We start from the raw sequence: 22,106 nt of genomic DNA, 5'->3' as shown, positions 1-22,106 counted from the left end.
TATGATCCATTGTATTAAATCATTATCTTAAAAGTAATTAAGAATTAAATCTGTCAGTGTAGTGGAGGAGAAAGCACAATATCTCCCTTTGAAATGAAGCATAAAACAGAAACAGAGCTCCAAAAATCTGTCAAGTGCAAACTAAACATTGTCATTGGTCGCATCAGTGCACCTGATGATCAGGAGGTCGGATTGAAAAATGTATAAAATATTTTTATCAATCAGAACAACAAAAAAAAATGCTTACATAAGTACTACACTTACAGACAGTATCCCAGTAAGACAGGGGAATCCACTATAGTATAAACACTAAGTGTAACCTTTTTTCAAATAAATCAGTTTTTTTATAAAACCGAAATAAGAGTAATTTGATCTTGATTTATTTATTTGAGTTTATTTAGCACTTTAAAAACATCAGCACTTTTTAGATTACTGCCTTTTCTTATTGATCTGTGATCTGTGATCTGTGATTTCAATGATTTATCAGCACTTTTATTCCTGTTTACAGTCATGTACACAATGTGTTGAGAAATTAAATTTAAATATAGACTACTATTGGGTTAAAATTAACTAAATTATGTGCTGGTGCACCTAAAGGACAAAATTAGGCACACCAGTGCAACCACTGTAAAAGTTTAGTCTGGAGCCCTGAGAAATACCTCAATAAAGTACTTCAGTACAGTACTTCACTGATCTCAAGAAATGTAAAGAAAAAAGCATCTGCCAACTCACTGGTGTCGATGAAGACAGCATCAACGTAGACTTTGGTACAGACAGAACCTAAGATGAAGCCACAGGCCGGGCCGAACACTAATGTTGAAAATAAAATACCTGTAAGACAGACAGAGAGAGAAAGGAGAGAATAAAATGATCAGTCTGTTAAAATGGTAGCAGCAACAGCAAAAGCTCAGCAATATTGCAATGTTAGTGTCATAAAATCAACATTCATTCTTGCAGAACTCTACCTTTATTCACTTTAGATTCATTAAAATTCTAGCCACAGTCCTTTAACCAGACATCTCATCTATCAGCAGAGGGCAGCATTGCATCAAGACTGTAAACTATCTATTAGAAATGTGCTTTATGCTTTATTAAATATGTGGTATCATGGAGCTTCCCACTATAGTAAACACATCTGTTGTTAAACACATGGTATGATTGAGAACTTTACATGTTTTACTCAAATAAACATTAAGTATTGAATTGATACTGATATAACAATTTTAAGGAAGGTTCAGCTATGTACAATGTGTTAAATATATGAAATCAATAAATATGTTTTTTTTTTTTTGAGAATGTAAATCATGCCAAGTGACAGATTTATTCACTGTCACTGTAATATGTAGCTCAGAGGTTGCACAGTGTAAGTGATCTAAGACTAGATTATCCAGCAGGATCATAAATAATCGAGCAGGAAATGGGTTCTTAGTGTAAGAGCTGTGAGGAGCCACTGATGCAGCAGCTCTGGTTTATTTTCTCTTGAAAGCTACACTGCCCTGTTTTGGCCTAGTGGCTCAGACCTTACCAGTAAGCAACAGCAGACTGTGCAGGAATGTGTGTATGTGTGTGTTTGTGTGTCAGTGAAACTCAGTTATCCATGCCGGTACAATAGAAGTGAGCTCCAGTAGCCTGACTGCTATTAACACAGCCCAGAGCAGAGGAGGCCGCTGCCCGCTGACAGGATGAGAGTCAGTCAATTCTCTCTGAGAGGGATGCAATGATTACTGCTGTGGTTATCACCAGTTATAAATCTGACAGAGGAACGGCCGCTTCATTCTTCATAGTGTTATCAATGTATCTCTAAAGGTAAGTCTCAAGGCTTTAAATATTGTTTCAACCAGCCTTTTTTGATTTCTGGTCACCATTTGAAAATCTGCAGCATTTTTGGGCATTTTTATTCCCTTATAAGAGATATACAGTTAAATGTTGAGAAAGACCTTCCACTCAAATATTTATAATTTATAACTTTAATCATTAAAGTCAGAGGCCTCAGTCCTGACCACCAAACATATACGTTTGTATTCATGTGCATTAAGGTGGATACAACAGTTTTCTAAAGGCTGAGTCCTCAGCTGCAGCCTGCGTTTGATTCCGACCCATGACCCTTTGCTGCATGTTGCCCCCCATCTCTCAACCGTCTTGCCTGTCATAATCTTCAGCTGTCCTACTACATAATTAAAAAAAAAGAAAAGAAAAAAGAAGGAAGGGCATATGACAAGTGGGTGATCAAGGTGGTTTTAACATTCCTGTAGTCAATAACAAACAGGGCTAGCTAGAGACACAGCTGTGCGTTGAGTTATTGTCAGCATCAGTGACTGTATAAAATATGGATGGAGTTTTCTGGTCTGAAAAGTGAAGCCAATGAGGAAGTGCCTGAAACCTGTTTTCTTTCTTATGACCAGCAGGGAGCCACTCAACTGGTTTCAAAATAAAACTGACTGTTTGTAATTTTATGAGAAAATTACTGATTTCACTTGATTTATTACCTCAGTAAACAGTTAACTAAAGAGTTTATGGTCTCAATCTGTAGTTACAAGTTACATTTTTGGCTTCATGCACCCCAGAGCAGCTTTCAAAGGAATGAACGGGGCTTCGCCTCCAATGCTTTATCCATATTTTTATTGTCAGATCCATGCTTCATAACAATAGTCCAAAAACAATGAGTGATGCATGCTAACAAGCTCCAATAACATTGCTAAAATGCTAATATTTATCAGGTGGCACGTTAACCATGTTCACCATTTTCGTTTAGCATGTTAGCATGCTAACAGCAACAAGTTTGTAAGAGAAAAATATATGGCAATTCGTCCAATGGTTGTTGAGATATCAGAGTGTGGAACAAAGAGGTGGGCTGACCGACTGCTGTTCCCGCCAGAGGCAGGAGTGTGACTCAGTGTTATTGGCTGTTTATAGCAGACATGGTTTTATTACAAAGTGAAGACATATTGCAGCTGTATGGTTCGATAATTCTAACAGTTTCTAAGTATATCAAAATAAAACATAATTTAATGAAAACAATGATATACTTTACATGTCATTCCCATTCAGCTGTACAGTATTAGGATACACTACACTCTGATCAATAGTCATCGCCTCTCTCTCTGTTTGACTTTCTCTGTCAGCTAGATGCATTGTTTTCATTTCAGCAGAGTCACTGATGCCAGCGGGGCTGAGGTCAGGTGACAGAGGACGTCTGGGGTTACAGCAGGGCCCACTCAACAGGCAACCAATGGGCAACCTCCCACCTCCAACTCTGCCCTCGACTAGGATCAAATCACAGACAAACACAGGACAACACAACTAATCCATAATGTATGTGATGCAGAGAGGCTGGCCGATATACACACACACAAACACACACACAAACATGGCAGTGAACCAGCGGAAAATGTTGGGCACCAGCCAATCGTATCTACAATACACCACAGCTCCATATTCTCTAAACTTCCCTGTGGGCACAACCGGCTTTACTGTGTCCCGTATACACAAGAATAAAGTCAGAGCCTGGAGTGGCCTTCAGACTGAAACAGCTGATGACAATAGCAGCAATAAGCATGATGACGGAGAATTACCGGTGAGCTTTGTTATACCGTGAGAACAGACAGGGAGCTTATAATCCTAAAGCAACAGCTGCTGGACACCCATCAGGAGAAACATTCAGGACTGATGCCAGTCTGTTGTTTGGACTCAACAGTTGGTACATCTGAGGACATTTCCTTAGAGACCCAACTAAAGGCTCACAGCAGTAAAAGAATGCACAATATATAGTGAAGGACTGGAGCTTACACAACACAGTTAAACTTGTATTATTGTGTAGTAAAACTATATACTGAATATACTATTTGAAAGCAAGTGGTCTCAAAGCATCTTTTTGCTGAAAGAAAGACTGAATACTGTTTTTTTTTAATATGTTTACAAGAATGTAAAACTATAATGCTCTATGTCAATTATATCTTTATAATACAGCCAACATAGGCTGCTCTAATAAAATTTATATTTTTGGAAATAACAACTGGCAGAGGACTTGTAAATTGTGATTACATTTATGGAGTGTGACCTTCAAGAACTGGTTTTGAGATAAAAACTAACAACATATGGGGGATTACATTATCATGTGGTACACTGTGTACAATGGTTAAATGTATCTATTATTAAGTTAGGTCTTCAGAATGATCTAAACCTGTAAAGATGTGGGGAAAAAAATTGATATTGTACTGTTGAGATTAAAGTTGCTGCATGGTAATGCAATTGCAATGCTGCAATTATGATGTGCACATATTTTTAAATACAAGATTAATTGTAACAATCAATGCCTGTGTGGTTAATTTCAAGAGGATGGTTCAACTTTTGCCATTCTTGATTAAAAGTAAAGATATCGTGAGAAAACATACTTTGGTAAAAGTGAAAGTCACACATATGAATAGCACATGAGTAAGTATCTGATATTAAATGTACTTAAATGTCATATTGATAACATTTTTATGTAGACAAATCATTTTTTAAAAATAATACATCTACAGCGTTTGGAGAAAGGTGCAGCATAAAAGTACCTATTTTCCTTAAAAACATTACTATAATTGTGAATTAACGTTTGCTAGGGTTAGCAATGCTGGCTAGCATTAGCAACGTTAGATAGTTTAAACTATGATTGGATACTTTTTACAACACTGCATGAATTTATATGTATGTATATAGTGTATACTAGGGATTGTCCAATCATCGGCCTTGACGATTATTGGATCTGATATTCAGCATTTTTCTGATTTTTCGTTTTTTTAATCTGATTGCTGATCAAATACATGAGCTAAAAAATGCACTCGGTCCTGATGCAGCATAAAATCTGCAAAGTAACTAATAACTTTAGTTATTAAATGAATGTAGTAGAGTAAAAAGTACCTCTTGGGAAAAAATACTACATTTAGTTTATCATCAAGTAACTCTGTCTCATCTAGTCGGTACAAATTATTCAAGTTTTTTACTCCCCTATGTTTTCAATTATCCTTGAAAAATGACCTCTATCAGTTAAAGAAGTTTTCCCAATCAATGGTCATTTTATTTTGAAACCAAATTCAGAATATACTTTACATAAGTAAAGTTTTATAATCCTATATATATATTTTTGTGCTCAAATCATCATAGCCAATACAACCAAAGTAACATCTCCAACAAAAGGTAAGTGCAAAAGTTTAAAAAGGCAGAGAAGACTGTGGGCTGACATGGAAGAATTAAATCTGACACCCGTCTCAAACACACGTCAGACTGTTTTAGCAGGACATGCTTTGCCCTGGAGATGCTGCTCACGCTAAAATTTTTCCACAGAGGACCTTAATGGATTTCTACTGTTTCCATGCAAAAAACAGACTGCTGTTGTATCCTTCTTATACCTGCTGTGCCTGAGTGCTGTGACAATGAACACACACACGCAAGAGCAGCGAGAGGTGAAGGTACAGCAGTGCAGTCCTGCTGGACAACAAACTAATAAATGATGAGTTTATTTTCTCTGATACACTTATTCCTTATTGCTTTCACACCTCAACATAGACTCTGGCTTTCAGTGCCGAAGTAACTTTGTGCCACATGAACCCAGATGATTGACTATAACTATAAGATAAATGTATAATTCAGGTACAGACACTCTGGGAGGACTAAGATAACCATGTAAGACTCTGGCAGCTGGTTTGACCCAGTCATTTGGAAGTGGCAGGTGGACACTCCACTTAAGCTGAGAGCTTGTTGAGGATTTGACAGCTTCTCCTTACTGTGCGACCGTATTGCTAAGTAAGTTTAATATTATATATTTAATCAGGTTTGTTCCTAAAATATTAGTGTTATTGTTTAACATTAAATAGGCTGAATGTATAACTCTCAATATTAAAATACACTGAGACACAAACATAAACAAATATTAGAACTAATAATAAAGATATGAATCATATACTTATATTGAATATAAATATTAGGGGTGGGAATCACAGAATAAGTCACGATACAATACAGTGCAAGACAACCATCTGACAATATGTCACAATATCTGTCTAACTGAAGAATACAAAATACCCCCACAAAGGTAAAGTAAAAAATGATGTATTTCTTCAATGCATTGCGGTTTCAGTTTCAAAGAATTTGACATAAACTGAGATAAAAATGTATAAAAAAAAGTGCGTAGAGTCAGTTTACATTCTAAAGTTTTAGTGTTTGTTTTTAAAGCACTCCATGGATTGGCTCCCTCCTATTGATCTGACATTTTAATTCCCTCCGACCAGTCACTTTTGGTCATCCCTCCAGCTCGATGGAAGCTCAAGGGTGACCGTGCATTCTGTGTGGCGTCTCCAACCTGTGGAACAAACTGCCACACCACCTCAGATCTGCCACGTCTTGACTGTTCATAGCACAGCTCAGGACTCACCTTTTTTCTTTGGCTTTTGATCGAACTTAAACTGCTACTACTTAAGAAACTTTATTTTTTACATTGCTCAGGGATTTTATCTTGAACTCTGGGTTTATACATGACCTTTTTTGTGTGTTCGGTTGACCATATTTTCTTTTATCTGTTTGTAAAGCACTTTGGTAAACTCATGTTGTTTTAAATGTGCCATAGAAATACATTTGACTTGTCTTGACTTGAGTCTTAACCCTTTTTATCACACACACTGACTGCAACTAGTCAAGTTAAAGGAATAGTTCACTCTAGAACAAAATTCAGTCATTATCGACTCACCCTCATGCTGATGAGAAGTCCGGTGTAGTTTCTTATTCCTCAGTGCAGCTGGAGACCCGCGGGGGTACCCTCCTGCAGCAAAAATCCATATAACGGGCGTCAATGGTGTCCGAGACGAAAAGGTCCATAAAACTACACAAAAACTTTGTAATATTCCTCCATACTGCTCGTCCGCTGCAATCCAAGTATCCTGAAGTGGCGACATCCAGAGTTTATTCGAAACAACGTCATTTAGTACATTTTTCTAGCCTAAACAGTCACTATGCTATATCTGCCTGGAGGCACGCTCCCGCGTGCACGCGAGTCTCCCTCACAGCCGTTTGTACTACAGAAGCCGCGCCAGACAAGATCAACAGAACTCGTAGTAGATACACACCGGTATTTACATCCTGCTGTGAGTTTCAAAGTTTGAAATCACTAGTGCAGGCAGATCCCTCTTGTGTTTGTGTGTCGCTTGGTCGCTCACAGCAGGATGTAAATACCGGTGTGTATCTATCGCGAGTTCTCGTTGATCTTGTCTGGCGCGGCTTCCAAAGTGCAGATGCCGTGAGGGAGACTCGCGTGCACGTGGGAGCGTGCCTCCAGGCAGATATAGCATAGTGACTGTTTAGGCTAGAAAAATGTACTAAATGACGTTGTTTCGAGTAAACTCTGGATGTCGCCACTTCAGGACACTTGGATTACAGCAGACGAGCAGTATGGAGGAATATTACAAAGTTTTTGTGTAGTTTTATGGACACCATTGACGCCCGTTATATGGATTTTTGCTGCAGGAGGGTACCCCCGCGGGTCTCCAGCTGCACTTTGAGGAATAAGAAACTACACCGGACTTCTCATCAGCATGAATGTGAGTCGATAATGACTGAATTTCGTTCTAGAGTGAACTATTCCTTTAAAGTGTTCAAAGGAAGGATAGCGCTATGGCTCACCAAATTCTCTTAATCTGTGTAAATTTAGTTTATAGAAGTTTGCACCACAAGGAGTGATAAAGTAGTGAACATGGAAAGTCAAATTGTCAGAGAAATCTGTTCAGAGTGCCTGCATGTGTTAAAATGCATGTCTTTATTTGTGACCAGTATATTGAACAGAAACAGAAAGCGATACCGTAGATTGCCTTAACAATATATATAAATAAATATACTGTATGTTAAGTCATGCCTGCTCCCCAGCCCAGTTTTCTTTAAACTATAACTAATTTGCAGGAACACGTGTGCAATTTTATCTTGCTTGCAGACATGCATGTGGAAACAAACATATTACAAACATCAGATATACTATTTGTCACAGGACTGTTGTATTGGATTGATTTTATTTGTCAGTTTATTTCACCAGTTAGATTTGCTATAAATTTTATTTCCCAGCGTGATCATCTCAATGCTGCAGCCTGATGCTGTGTCAAAGCCTTCTCCTCGCTGTCTGAAATATATTCTGGACAATTGTTCATTTATCTTTAATTTTAATTTGCTTCATTTTCCTCCTGGGAATCAAGAAAGTCTCAACCTATCACCTAATTTATTCATTGACATAAAAGTGGTTACTTTTAAATAGGCCATACCAAGTCTAAAAATACTGCAATTAGCCTACAAAATACAACCATGTGCTTGTTTCTAATTGTGGAACATTCAGTAAACTCCCCCCGGGGAGCTCAACAGCCCTGATTACAATAATGGTATGGGGTATTATTTGAATGTTTTTGAAGACTCAGTGTGTAATGAAGGGTGGTTTCAGTTTACCTACTTTTCCAACAACAAGCTGCAACAAACTGATTTCTATAGAGCTCTTTAAAAGGTTAAAGGTCAATTTATTGGTCATTTTACAACAACAGGGTTGTCAAACAAAACTGAGTTCAAGTCCCTTTATGCAACACAAGAGAAACAACAAAAACACAGCAAAAACAATTTCATACAGAGGAATGTGGAGGATGAATTGACGAGTCTCACATCCTGAAGAAAGAAGCTGCCTTTCTAGTCTGGTGGTACAGCAACAAATACTTCTGCATCTTTTGCCAGACGGCAGCAGGGTGAACAGACTGTGCCTGGGGTGGGTGTTGTCTTTTGAGTATACTTCGGGCTCTGTGTAGACATCTCGATTAACCAATGATGTTCTGGGTTGCGGTTTCGGTTTTAGTCACCCACTGTAGAGCCTTCCCGTCCTGCGTCGTGCATGAACCATACCAGAAAAGGCTCTTCTCAAGAAGTAGAGCCCTTTCTGTTGCTTTTTTAACCAGGGCTGGTGATGATGAAGACCAAGATAAGTTCTCAGTGATGGTAATTCCAAGGAACCTATAACTATTCACCTGCTCCACCTGCTCCACCTGCTCCACCTGCTCCACCCTACTGATGTAGACAGGGGTGTGTGTCCGGTGGCTCCGGTGCAACTGCCAATCTGAACTCTCTGGGGTCTGCTTGTGAGGAAATCCAGTATCCAGTTGCAGAGTGTGGTACTAAAGCCCAAAGAGTAAAGTTTTCCTTCGTGCTTCATGGGTGAGACTGTGTTGAATGCTGAGCTGAAGTCAACCAACAGCGTCCTGATGTAGCTGTTCTTACTCTCAAGGCGTGTGAAGACTGAGTGGAGGGCAGTGGATATGGCATCCACCTTGGATCTGTTAGTTCTGAATGCATACTGAGGGTCTACCTTTAAAGGTGTGTTGTTTAATATAAGCTTTCCAATCGGTTTCATGAGTGAGACTGTACTGAATCCTGTGCTGAAGTCAACAAACAGCATTTTGATGTAGAACATCAGTCACTTGGTCATTTGTATTGGAACTATTGCTATATTTGGTTTTATATAAACAGAAGTGCTGAAAATCAGATTGAACCCCATGGTCAATGCCAGCCCCCTCAGTTATGCTCTGTATCCAGCTGTAATGAATGCAGCAGAGGCAAGGTCATCCTGTATGAGCCGGGGCTCCTCCACCTGGTCACACTGCCAGCACATGAATAATTTCTCACTCAGACTCACATTATGGCACGGTTCAATCACTGGCACTTTGTATCTTGGCAAAGGTGCTCCTGAAAGGCGCACACATATAAAACAACCTGGGCCGGTCTCAATAGACAGTGTGTGCTGAGTCGGCATCCATACCTTCCTCTGCTGTCCTACAGTGGAAGAGTAATAACTCCACTGGAGTAAAAACATTTTGCTGCAGTGGACTCTCCACTTGCAGCCTCACAGCGCTTCATTACACGCATTACAGCGATGAATAGAGGCTCGGATGTGAGGCAGGGAGGGAGAAGCTGACCCAGGGGCTGCAGAGCTGGACCCCTCAGGCTCCCACTGCTCTTTTAGTCTACAGTACTGTTATGTACTGTAGGTTATTGTACTTTACATTGCTATGCTATATATAATGTATTTTATCGCTGCTGCTATTCAGCACTTTACTGCAGACCTCTAACCTTTCGGTTGTCCAGCCTGGTCTTCAGGTACTTCTGTACATGCACATAATAATGGGAAGGTCTACGTGGGATGTACTGTCACATGTTGGTTAGTCTGACAAGCTATACTCGTAATAGGCAGGCTGAGATTTCACAACTAAACAACCGGCTATGTGAGGCTCACAACAGCTAACGTGCAGGTGCTGTATGTTTGCTTCTTTCACCATCTTAATGAAGAATGTGAGCATGTGACTTCCTGGAGAAAGAAAGTTGATTGTTGAGTCTCATCCCTAAGTCTTCAAATACTGACACTTTGGGGTTGGCGTCCGACCTGAGCTGCCAACCCCAAGCATCAGTATTTGTCGATCTGGGGATGAAACTCAACAGTCAATCAATTATCTTTCTCTATGAAGTCACGTTGTGTTGCTTTAAGCAGCTAAACACAAAGTGAGGCTGATGGGAATGTCTTTATTTTGGAAGTACTGGTCTTGAAATATGCCACTGGAGAAAATATTAAGGGATCACCAAAGTGATAGCAATTCAATCAGCAGTTGTTGTGACATTTGACTTAAAAAAAACACAATTGTAAGCCTCATGGTCTGGTTAGAGGAGAAGCAAGGGGATACACCACAGTGAGCAGGATTCATCCTCCGGGCACCATGAACATTTGCACACAATTGCATGGTCATCCATGATGGGATCAGCCTGGACTAAAGAGGCAGACTGACCAACAGGCCAACAAGGCTTCCCACAGAGGTATGCTACTAGCGCAGCTTAAAATTAATGTGCTCTTTGTAAAGCGTTTTTTTTTTTTTAAAAATCATTTTGAGTGGAAATGTGATTTTCTGAAGGCAGACCAATTGGAATGCATGGAAACCAAACCAGAAGCATTTGAGTCTAGACACTGTAGCAGGGCTATCAAACCTACGGTCCTTATTTACCTACAGAATATGGTTTGCTAGTATTGTAATTACGAGTTTCATGAGAGACAGGACATGTCTCCGCCTCCAGAGTCTCAAAAGTCAACGTGACTAAATGAACAAGTGTTGAGTTGAGATCACATTTGTGCGCGCTGAGCAGATTTGTTTTGCTTCTGGTTTGGTTTTGCGGTTTTCATGAGCGTTTTTGTTGCAGCCGACACAATATGTCTTCTTTTTATATACTGATTTGGGACGTTGATTAATATGGCAACGTTAGAAGAAGTATTGTAGTGTTGCTGCAGTGTTTCCCATTAGGATGTAAAGAAGAAACTATTTGGAGCTACATTATAAAAAAAGCCACAGAGCATGAATAGTTTAATTGAATAGCTGCCTTTCTGTTAGTGCCTCTGCTAGCAGTACAATAGATACTTGGGTTAGTTGCGTTCGCCTGCGGTATCAGTCAAGCAGTAGACAGCGATCAATAATCCAATTACAGTCCAGCTCTGACATCATACTGTAGTCAACAGAGCTCAGGAGGAGGTAAGTCTTTCTGTGGGAAGCCATTTTCTGCTCCGTTGTATCAGCTGATCATATAAGCCACAGGTCAACACCATTGCAACTGTAATGTGGATGGATATGCTGTCTGCACATACACATGCATATTTATTCAAATTTGCTTTTATTAGCCACAAGAGCAGCTTGACTCTAAGGATGGCATTACTGGTCAGTATGTACACCACATTCGTCCTCACTGAATCATTTCAACAACTATTGATTGGATTGCCATGACATTTAGCACACATATCCACTGTGGCCAGAGGGTGAATGCTAAAGCCTTTGCTGAGGCCTTGATTCTTCCTGTAGCGCCACCGTGAGGTTGACATTTGTGGTAACGAGTGAAATGTCTTGACGATTAGTGTTGGATGGACAAGGAGATGAGGAGATTATGCTTTCATGTTCTGTGCAGAATTCATTTTAATAACTCTGGTGATCTTCTGACCCTCATGTAGAGTCATCATTCAGTCAAAATGTTGTTTTGTCAAAGCCCACTGTGACATAGGCTTGGGCCAATATTAGATCTTGAATATCGCGATATTTGCCGTTATATGCAATATTTTTCCCAATATCAAACAGCTGTTACAGCATCTTCTGGATAACACCCAAGCCGACTGCAACATCAGCTTTACTTGTTATTAGGTGCGAATTTAACTTTAGAGCATTTAGCTCTCACTGTGCTGCCTCAGTTAGCCTCATAGAGCGACCAGTATCACTGTAGACTCTGGACACTTTCCATTACACTGATCACACTCTTTATTGTTTGTGCTGCAGTGGATCACTGCTTCATTACTCCGATTTTTTAAATCTATTTTTGTTTTCCTTTCAGTTGCCAGAAGCCACAATGATCTGATGGGCAGCTAACAGGGAAAATAGTCTGTTTCTTTTGACCAGCCTGTTCACATTGATCAGGACAGACACACTCATAGAAGAAAACACACAGAGACACGTGCAGGACACTAAGTGAGCGCCCACTCAACATTTGAGGAAGAACAGGCTGCACTACAGACACACAACAGATACAGGACAGGTGCATGCTGGGGGATTTGTGCCATGACAACAGAGAAGTGTTTCCTCTTCTGCTCCTGAGTGTTCCCAGTGTCCTAAATTTCTCATTCAGGCAGTATTGATCCATGTGGGGTGAAGATGTGGCCACAACAGAGCATCCTCTCCTTAAATCATCTGATTTGTTAGCGAGCCTGCAGAGAGCTGCTGCTTTAATATTTAATCATATGGTTAGATGTTTGCTAAACAGCTCCTAACTGCTTCTATGTCGCGCTGCATTATTCAGGGGTTTTCTTACAATGTTACTGTTTCTTCACACGTCAAGCTCGTCAGAGAACGCCACTGCCTACAGGCTGGGAAAAGGAAGCGGCAAAAATACTACTTAGCAGCACATAATACATATGTACTGTATAAAGACTGGGCTCCATGCAATTACCGAGCCACAACAGACGACCCAGCAGTCACATTGTAGGAGGTAACCATGGCAATCACTATGCCTGCATTGTCAAATAAACGAGAGCACTTTAGAGAGGGGGTGGTGGAGAAAAAGAATAATAGACTATTTGTAAGTGTCAAAGGAAGAAGCTTGTGGATGTTATGAAAGAAACAATTCCTCATGGGCTGGTAAAGGCTGTGATGCACTGAACCGGGACACAGAACAGCGGCCATGATACCAAAACAGACTCAAGATTTCAGTCCACAATGCAATGAAGGCTATTTATAAACTCATTGACAGCTGAAGAGTGAGAAAGGAGCAACAAATGGTGCTACTCTTTGTGTTTCCATCACAGGGCTTACAGACAGTCGTATTTTTGCTGCTCTGACTCTTGAGGTCCTACTTAAATCATAGTTTGTCATTCCTTTATTATTTAAAAAGTCAGAGGACTTAATTCATTGTTGACATAGTGGTAAGTGCCATTCGAGGTCAAAATGTATCCCATGCTTGGTGGTGGTGTGACTCTGACTGGTCTTGGAGCTCAAAGGACCAGGGAAGTACTGGTGCTGTTTACTATCGGACTATCAGCGCTTAAAGCGGCAAGATGTCGTTTGGAGAAGAAACTGAAACACAGAATGTTAATATTTACAATATAAATGAGATAATAATACAAACTTGGAAATATTTATTTCTTCCATAACTGAATAAACAAGCTGTTCTCAGAGGAAAATAAGGTCTTCAGAACACTGTTTAAAGCTAGAAAGGTGGCAGGGTCCGCCAAATATAAACAAAGTAAAACAGTATGAAATTGTGTTGTCCTGTGTTGTCAGTTTGTTTATTCAGTTAAAAAACAAAGAGGATGTTTATTTAGTTTGTTTAGGAATAAAAAAAGATCTTTCTCTTCTGATTAAAATGTCTTCCCCAAAACTACATAGTGCACCTTTAAGGTACAAAGTGGCTCGGGGGGCTAGCTGTTGGTCCAGCTATCTCTGCAACACAGAACCATGACGTCTTTCACGTCACATCAAAACTGTAATTTCCCTACATCCTGATGATAACGTTATTTAATATTTGCATTTAAACTTAAATTCTTACATATTGCACCTTTAATTTAAATATAGCAGAACTGTTTTTTTCTCAAAAAAGAGCAGGGTGTGTAATTTCCACTCTATATACTGTAAATACTGAAAACAAAACACAAAAAGATAACATGCAAACAATTTTAAATTACATGTCACATCCATCTGTACTGAAAACAGCGAGAGCATGCAGACCCCACAGAGAAAGCAAGACAGAAGCCCAGGACCTTCTTGGATGTAATGATGGATGTAATGTAATGTCTTCACACACACATAACTTATAATACATCCACCTGCCATACGTCACTGTCACACTGATGTCACCTTATATTGCATTCATTATGACACGCTGGTGATATTTTTTCATTTTTCTGAAACGTGCTGCTGGTGATATTGTTGCATTGTTTCACTGTTCCATTTGTTTAGCATTGAAAATATTTACTGATTATATTGTTCATTGTTACTCTATTTTATATATTTCTATTTTATTTTATCAGTTTTCTAGATTCTTCTCTGTTCTATTGTTATATTCATCTGTATATTTTTCTCATTGTTAGATATATTCTGGACCAAGACATCAGATAATTTCACAATCTGTTGTACTGTATGATTGTGTACAGTATAAAACAATGAAACCTGCTTAAATCAGAAAATAGATTTAAAATAAGAACAACTTTTAACTTTGAAGTTGTGCTCATCATTTTATAACACGTTAATGCAGAATTAGAGCATCATATCCAGTGAAGTGCAATGAATTCCTTTAAATTTTCTAAAATGGCAAATAAATATCAAGTGTAATGTCTAACATCAGGCATCTGGTAGGAGTTGGCCTCTAGCCAAGAGGGGGGGTAGGGTGGGCAGTTGGGTGCTGTGCTAGCCTTGTTTGCCCTCCTTCCTCTCCTGAATCCTCTGTCCATCCCTCCCTGCCTCATCTCCTCCACTCTGAGTGCTGCTGGCAGAGACTGTACAGATCAAAGCATGCACAGAACAAACCGCAGGCCTTCTCACCCTGCAAGAGGTCTGCACTGAAACGCAAGCAGGGACAATGAAACTAGCCAGGGACGAGCAGAGAAGCCTGTGAGAAGGATTCACTCGCCACATGGTAGCCAACAATGCTGTATTTTCAATTTGTTTTAATGTCTTTGTTGACCCAACAGAGGCAAACTGATAACATCAACAGGAAGAGATGCTAAGGGACAGCACAAGAACAGAATTCATCTTACAGAATAAATATTCAAGGAAAATTTCACCCAAAAATCCAAAGTACATTTTTTTCCTCTTGCCTGTAGTAGTATTTATCCATCTGCATTGTTCTGGTGTGAGTTGCAGAGTTTTGGAAATATCGACTGCAGAGATGTTTGCCTCCTCTGGAATACAATGGAACTAAATGGTGCTCAGTTTCTTGTGCTCAAAGGGCCAGAAAATACATTAGAAAAACTCAACAGCAATGTCTACTTCCAGAAATCATGACCCGTTTACTCCGGATAATCCAAAGGCCTTGTTGTGAGCAGTGTTAAATACAAACTATTTTCTTCCCATCTCTCTGCACAGAAGGAGACGTCCATTTACTCAAGGACAAGAGGCGAGCTAACTAAGCTAGCTAACGTTACAACTCAGCTGGGAGGGGTGCAGCTGCATGCAGACTCTACAAACCACAGCCCTAAAAAACATGCCCATTTCTTAGCAGCTAAGGATGTAAAGCAGCACCAGAGTCTAAATGACACTTTTGTGGCTAAAGAAGTCGACAGACAACTGCGAATCAAAAGTAAATTTGGATTGTTATTAAAAGTGGCAATTTTAGGAAGTCCTCCATGATAAGCAGTTAAGCAGTGTATACCAGTATGTCTATGAGCTTTTATTGTGAAATGCGCTGCAGTTGTGAACGAAACAAAAGTTTGCCATCTTGGTACAGACTTTGGAGGCTGGTATTGTTATAATCATGTGCATAAGTGTAAGCGCAATTTAGAACCCTCGGTGTGGCCCATCCAGCCTGTGAACCCTGTGTTAACCATATTTGGAGGTTCAACTTCCTTTAATTTCCTTCATTTTCGTGAATATACTTAACTTAGCCAAGGAGGACGTTATTAATGCTTAGATCCCACTCTGTCACAAGTCTGTTGTCCATGGAATGATGCAGATATCAATCAGACATCAATCCAGAGAAGGCAAAGATCTGATGATCTGGTGATTTTGGATGAACTTTCTTTTTAACTATAGTTGAGCTTTGAGTTATTGCTGCATCAGCTCTTTAAGGTTTAATGTAATGGTGATTTTACTGGTTTACATTATCATACCATAACTGAATGTCTGTAAATTTACAATAGATTGTGGACCTCAAAAAGAAGAGATATGGATTTTCAGGGTCAATAACATTGACAGATAATTACTGGTACAATAATATTATTGTTGCATTTGCAAAAAATCTGATTAGGACAAAATATAACAATATATAATTATAACTTTCTAGATTGACCAACGTGTTTTCACACCACCAGTCAAATAAACTGTTGTCAACCAAACAGTTGCATGCAGCCACAGAAGAACCACAGCTTCTGTGAGAAAAGACTTCAGATTATAAAATTGAATTATTGGCTAAACCGCTATTATTATAATTTTTAATAATAATGTATTTATTATATCAGGAATATAAGGAGTGTGTCTTTTGTTCCCATGTCCTTTGTCTCATTCTCTCCATCTTCCCAGATGGAGCTGTGCTACAAGCAGGTCACTGAGTGGTGAGAAGAGCAGGAATGGCACATACTGTAGCCTCAGTGCCTGTCTCTGTACTGTTGCCTTGGCAACTTTGGCAGACAAGCTGTAATGTGTGTTATGTCGACCTCTTGGTCTCTGCTGTAAGTATAACTGCAGTCTGCTGGCCACTGAATGTTTGCAGAATTTGGGAATAAAGTGCTTTGCTCAAGGGCGGTTATGTGAGAGACAGAGTGAGATCAGGCAATGTCCACGTCAACCATGACAACACAGGAAACACTGGATCTTACATTTTCAGTTCATGGGACTGCATCTCTAAACCCCAATACACACTCCTTGATTTCATCATTGCACCAAACAGAATCCTCCAAAATGCCACAAATTTCCACCCATGAGCTTTTTCAAAACATCACCAATGATCTGGGAGACAATGAGAAGAGCATGAAATAGCAGAAATAACGATCCATCCTTCATACATGACTAACATGTTTAATCACCAGGGATATTTCCATCCACTGGTCAAACTCTGATCTCAGTAAGACATATACTTCATAGTACAGTAACACAGAAACATACTGGACAACTCCTAAAATTACATATAGTTATAATAGTGTCCTTTACTTGTCTACAGTAAATCAATAAATCGAATTGTAATAATCCATCTGTCTAAATTAGAATGGCAAAAATACATAACAAGTAATGAAAGATGTTCACGTGCACTGCAGTGACACCACGACACATAAATGTGTGTTTAATTAAGCCTATAAAAAGATTTTTATTTGTGCACCAAACTACAAAAAAAAACCCAGTTTTGCTGATCCTCAGTCTGTGAGTCAGATTTACGAGACATGACAATGGCGAAAGGACACACACACACGCACACACACACACAAACTGACAGTGCATGACACAAAAAAAGGTCTGGATGTGTGCTAGAGGAGAGAGGCAAAGCAGAGAGCGTAGATTTCTATTTTTAGGTTCCAGAGGACCAACACCCTTGACCAAAATGGTCACTTTGTCACACTGAAATGATGCAAAGTAACTAGGAAGGCTTGATTTCAGTCATCCCTCTCTTTTTCAACAAGGTTCAGTCACAGTATTAAAAAAAAATAGTAATATTTGTCATATCAGCCATCCCTGTATCTTACATTTGTGGTTTGTTTAAAAAGTTGGCATGAGCAGCAGTAAGCACTGTGGTTAAAAATGTTAAAAACATGAATGAAACTTGAACTCCATTTACAGGAAATCCAATGACAGGCGTCACATTACCGGACGTTGATTGTGGTTAACACTACAGAAATAAGCAGTTAGTTTAAAGACCGCATATATATATATATATATATATATATATATATATATATATATATATATATATATATATATATATATATATATATATATATATTAATTTCATATTATTTAGGATTAAGATAATGACCCACACTGACTTTTCCTGCTTCTTCAATACCTTTGGGGCTGTCACTTGTTATTTATATAAGTTATTATTATGATATGTCTAATGACCTGTAGAATACTTTGATGTCTCTTTCGAGTTATTGTGAATTACTTGTGACCACATTTGTACTTCTGTTCACTGCACTTCACATGGACTAGGCCTAAAACCCTCCTCAGCTACCAACCACTGCTTTCTGTCTGTGCTACATGTGCACCTGTCATTAGCAATTTAATTAATCATGACTAATTACAGTAAGATTCAGTGAAGATTATATCAGTAATAAGATGTAGTTTAACAATATTACAATCATATAATTCTATGTAATCATGAGCCTTTTAGGACAGATGATCATGTTTTGTACACGTGAGTGATTAATGTCACAGTCATGTTTCAATTATGCTAACATAATAATCCCATTTACTTTCAGAGATATTGTGATTGATTTTATTATGTCATTATCTTGTCTTATTACTTCCAGCTAACTAAAATCAAAGTCAGCCAAAAGCAAGCGCATGAAGGATCAAGCTAGGTGTTGTTTAGCTCTGATTTTTCTCTTTGTTTGCATCGCTGTGCAAATGCACATAATGTAATGATAGTGTGATATTTTGTGGTGTATGCTTATGCTTGCTGAGAGTTAGATGAGTAGATTGATACCCCTCTCATTTCTTCACCCTAAATATGAAGCTAGAACCAGCAAGAGATTAGCTTAATTTAGCATAAAGCCTGAAAAAATAAGAAAAAGTTAGCCTAGCTCTCGCCAAAGTTTAAAGAAATCTTACTTCCAGCACCTCTAAATGTTACAAAGGAACACATATGTAATCTGTTTAATCTAAACAGTCAATCACCTGCCTTCATACTGAGTGTACATACATAAGAGAAATCGCAGCAAAGAAAGCACTTGTGGAAGTTTTCATTCAAGCACATCAGTTAGTGTTGTTTCACTGTTAGTGTTGTAGATTAAAGGTGCGGTATGCAGTTTTGGAGAAACTTTTTCTTGGTTGAATGTTGAGTCTCATTGTTTTGAGAATGAGACTCAACTATCATTCTCCAGAATTGCTGACTGCACCTTTAATTAGCTTCTGCTCAATTAGCATAAAAACTAAAAGCAAAGAACACAGATGCTCAGATCACAACACATTACTCCACTTAATGCACTATATCATTACATAGCAAAAGTTGTTTTGTGTTATATTAATGTTCAAAATCTCAAATGTTTTAGCTTTAAGGAGCTGTTTGTTTCCCACTTTAGTCTCTGGTTCTAAATCAGTTAAAGCAAGTCGCTAGTGCCAGTTTTTCCTTTGTTGAAATGCTTAATAGCTTAGCAACCACCGATCTGCAACATGTTCATCACATCATAATTGTTTCTGTTACTTTTGTTGTGTTTGATGGAGATTTTAACTGGGAAGGAACATCATGTATCAGTGTTTTCAGTCAGGGAGAGCTTTTGAGTCTGTCATTAATGGTTCAGTATGCACCATAAACGCAGACATAAGCCCACAGTGACTCAGTGCCACTCACCTATATACAGCGAGGAGTCCTTTCTGTGGACATGGTCATCAATGTAGGACACTCCCAGAGGCTGGACAGGTGTGGCTCCGATGCCCAGCAGAACCTGGGCTCCGATCAGCAGAAGGTACATCATGTTGGTGTTGGCTCTGTTGCCACATTTAAACCCAGAGTCTCGGTTCTCTGACCTGGTAATGTTGGAGCAGACGTCCCTGCCGTCCTCGGCGTGCCATGAGTCCCCGGCCTCATACTCATACTGATGAGTCAGGAACTCCGGCAGGGCCGACAGCAGTGCCCCCAATGCCATGACGATCCCGCCGCAGCCAATCAGACGGGGTCTGTGGGCCTTGGCGCCAAAGTAGCTGACAAACAGGATGAGGGCCAGGTTGCCGATTTCGAAGCTGCTGGCAATGACGCCCACATCGGCACTCTGGAGGTTGAAGCGTCTCTCCAGAGTGGTAAGAACACTTACCTGGCAGAGAGAAAACAAGTGTTATAAAGTGGTTTTACAACCAGCAGCAATTTAGGACAGCCACTGACATCATAGCCAGCCCACTAAGTTTTTAATACAGGTTCATACATTTGATTTTATATTCAGCATCTTTTAGTGTACAGTTTCAACAATATTGATTGCCATACCAACCTGTTCAAAGTACACATTTTATGTATTTTCCATTTCATTTAAATGTTTGTGTAAAATAATAATGCAGGGCAACGAGCTTCAGGTGTTATTGGGTAAAAGCACAAACAGCCATCTGCAACCCCAACCTGCTAATGACACATGAGCTGCTTCCAACATCTTCATCCCCACACTCCTCCTCTACCCAATAAAAGCCTGAGGCTAGCCTGATGCTAACCTGGGAAAGAGGGACATGTGCATGTGTGTAGCTTCAGGCAAGAAACCTCACGCAGCTGTTCTAATTATCAAACGGACACAAACACGTCGTACTAACGCTGTTCTGGGTGTGTGTCAGTGATGAACTGGCTCTTTGCATCAAATGTGTGCTGAATCATCCACAGGACTGACGAGAAAAGCTTGGTCAGTAGATATTTTAAACTTTTATTAGGCTAATCATTCATTCCCAGCAAGGTGCAGTATTAGCCTCAAGACTTCCTGAAGCAATCCCAGATAAAAAGGAGAATGTAACCACGACGATGCACGTGAAATCAGACCGATCATGTTTATATTTATTCATCTTTTTCTATGTTGCTACTGCTGTTTATCCTGTCACACCAAACTCCAGGGCAAAATAACAACATTTACTGTCATCTTGTTGATCATTAGGAGAACAAACAGAACAGAAAAGATTCAGTCAATCGTTTAATTGGCAGATTAATCGATTGACTGAATCTTTTCTGTTCTGTTTGTTCTTGTTTGTGATGATTGCCTGTCACAATGTCCTAACGCCCAAGATGGTGACTTTAATAATCTTTTTTTTTCTTCACATCAACACTCTGAATCCTAACTAGTGAGGTTGGAACCGAGACATTTTTTGATCAATCAGGAAGGCGTGTAACATCTACTTCTCATTATGTCTGAATAATGTCACTATGTCTGAAGGAGGTCTTGGACCCTTAACATCACACATGGAGGTAACAAAGTGGGCTGACTCTGTTTTCATGTTTTCCAATCTTTGCATAACCTCATTGACCAGCAGATCTGTTCTACGTGAACCAACCCTTGGAATGATGTAGACCTCTGGACAGCTATGCTGATTGGACAAATTACCTCACATGGCTCGTCCTTGGGTGACATATTGTAACAATGCAACATGATTAATGGCTAGCGGCATGGCGGATGAGGAGCTTGTGCCAAAAAAGGAACTGCGCTTAATGCAATATTATGTTTTAACAGTACAAATGGAGAAATTCATCTGCTATTTCAAGTTAGTCTACAGGACATTTCAACAGTGAGAAAAAAGACTTGAATTTGGATCGTGACTGCGACAATTCGTGACAATTTAATGGAGTGTGATATTACCTTTGGGCCAGATCACCCACCCCTACTTAAACAATTAAATCAGCTGTAAGTTATATTTTTCTATTAAAATAAATGTTAAATAGCTCTATATTCCAGCAGTAATCACTGTTATAGAGTGTTTGGTCAGTAAGCCATGTCTCTCCTCCCCCCACTCATGCAGTTAAAGAGAGTGTCCCTGCCCCCTTTATCCAATCAGGACAGAGAACTCTATAAAGAGGCGGTCCTGTCTGCACAATCCTGGTGAGACAGAGAGGAGGGAGGGGACTGCTAAATGAAAAATGGACAGGAAGTTAATTAAAACGAGGACAACGCTCTTTAACTGATTGTCAAAAAAAATAGTCTACATCAATCTACAAATCAATGAATT

General features: G+C 39.4%; 1 protein-coding gene across 1 annotated transcript in view; it reads right to left on the bottom strand.

Annotated features, from left to right (window-relative positions):
* Nucleotides 1-22,106, bottom strand: part of LOC140995188 (solute carrier organic anion transporter family member 3A1-like) — a 30,458-nt gene that overhangs the window by 5,527 nt on the left and 2,825 nt on the right. The window contains exons 2-3 of the mRNA XM_073465145.1: nucleotides 19,771-20,230; nucleotides 733-831 (exon numbers count right to left, since the gene is read on the bottom strand). Of these exons, the coding sequence (XP_073321246.1) occupies nucleotides 733-831; nucleotides 19,771-20,230 (559 nt within the window). The remainder of the gene's footprint in view (nucleotides 1-732; nucleotides 832-19,770; nucleotides 20,231-22,106) is intronic.

Source organism: Pagrus major, chromosome 4 (assembly GCF_040436345.1).
Source record: "Pagrus major chromosome 4, Pma_NU_1.0".
NCBI classification, from domain to species: domain Eukaryota; kingdom Metazoa; phylum Chordata; class Actinopteri; order Spariformes; family Sparidae; genus Pagrus; species Pagrus major.
This window is presented reverse-complemented; position numbering and strand designations above follow the sequence as displayed.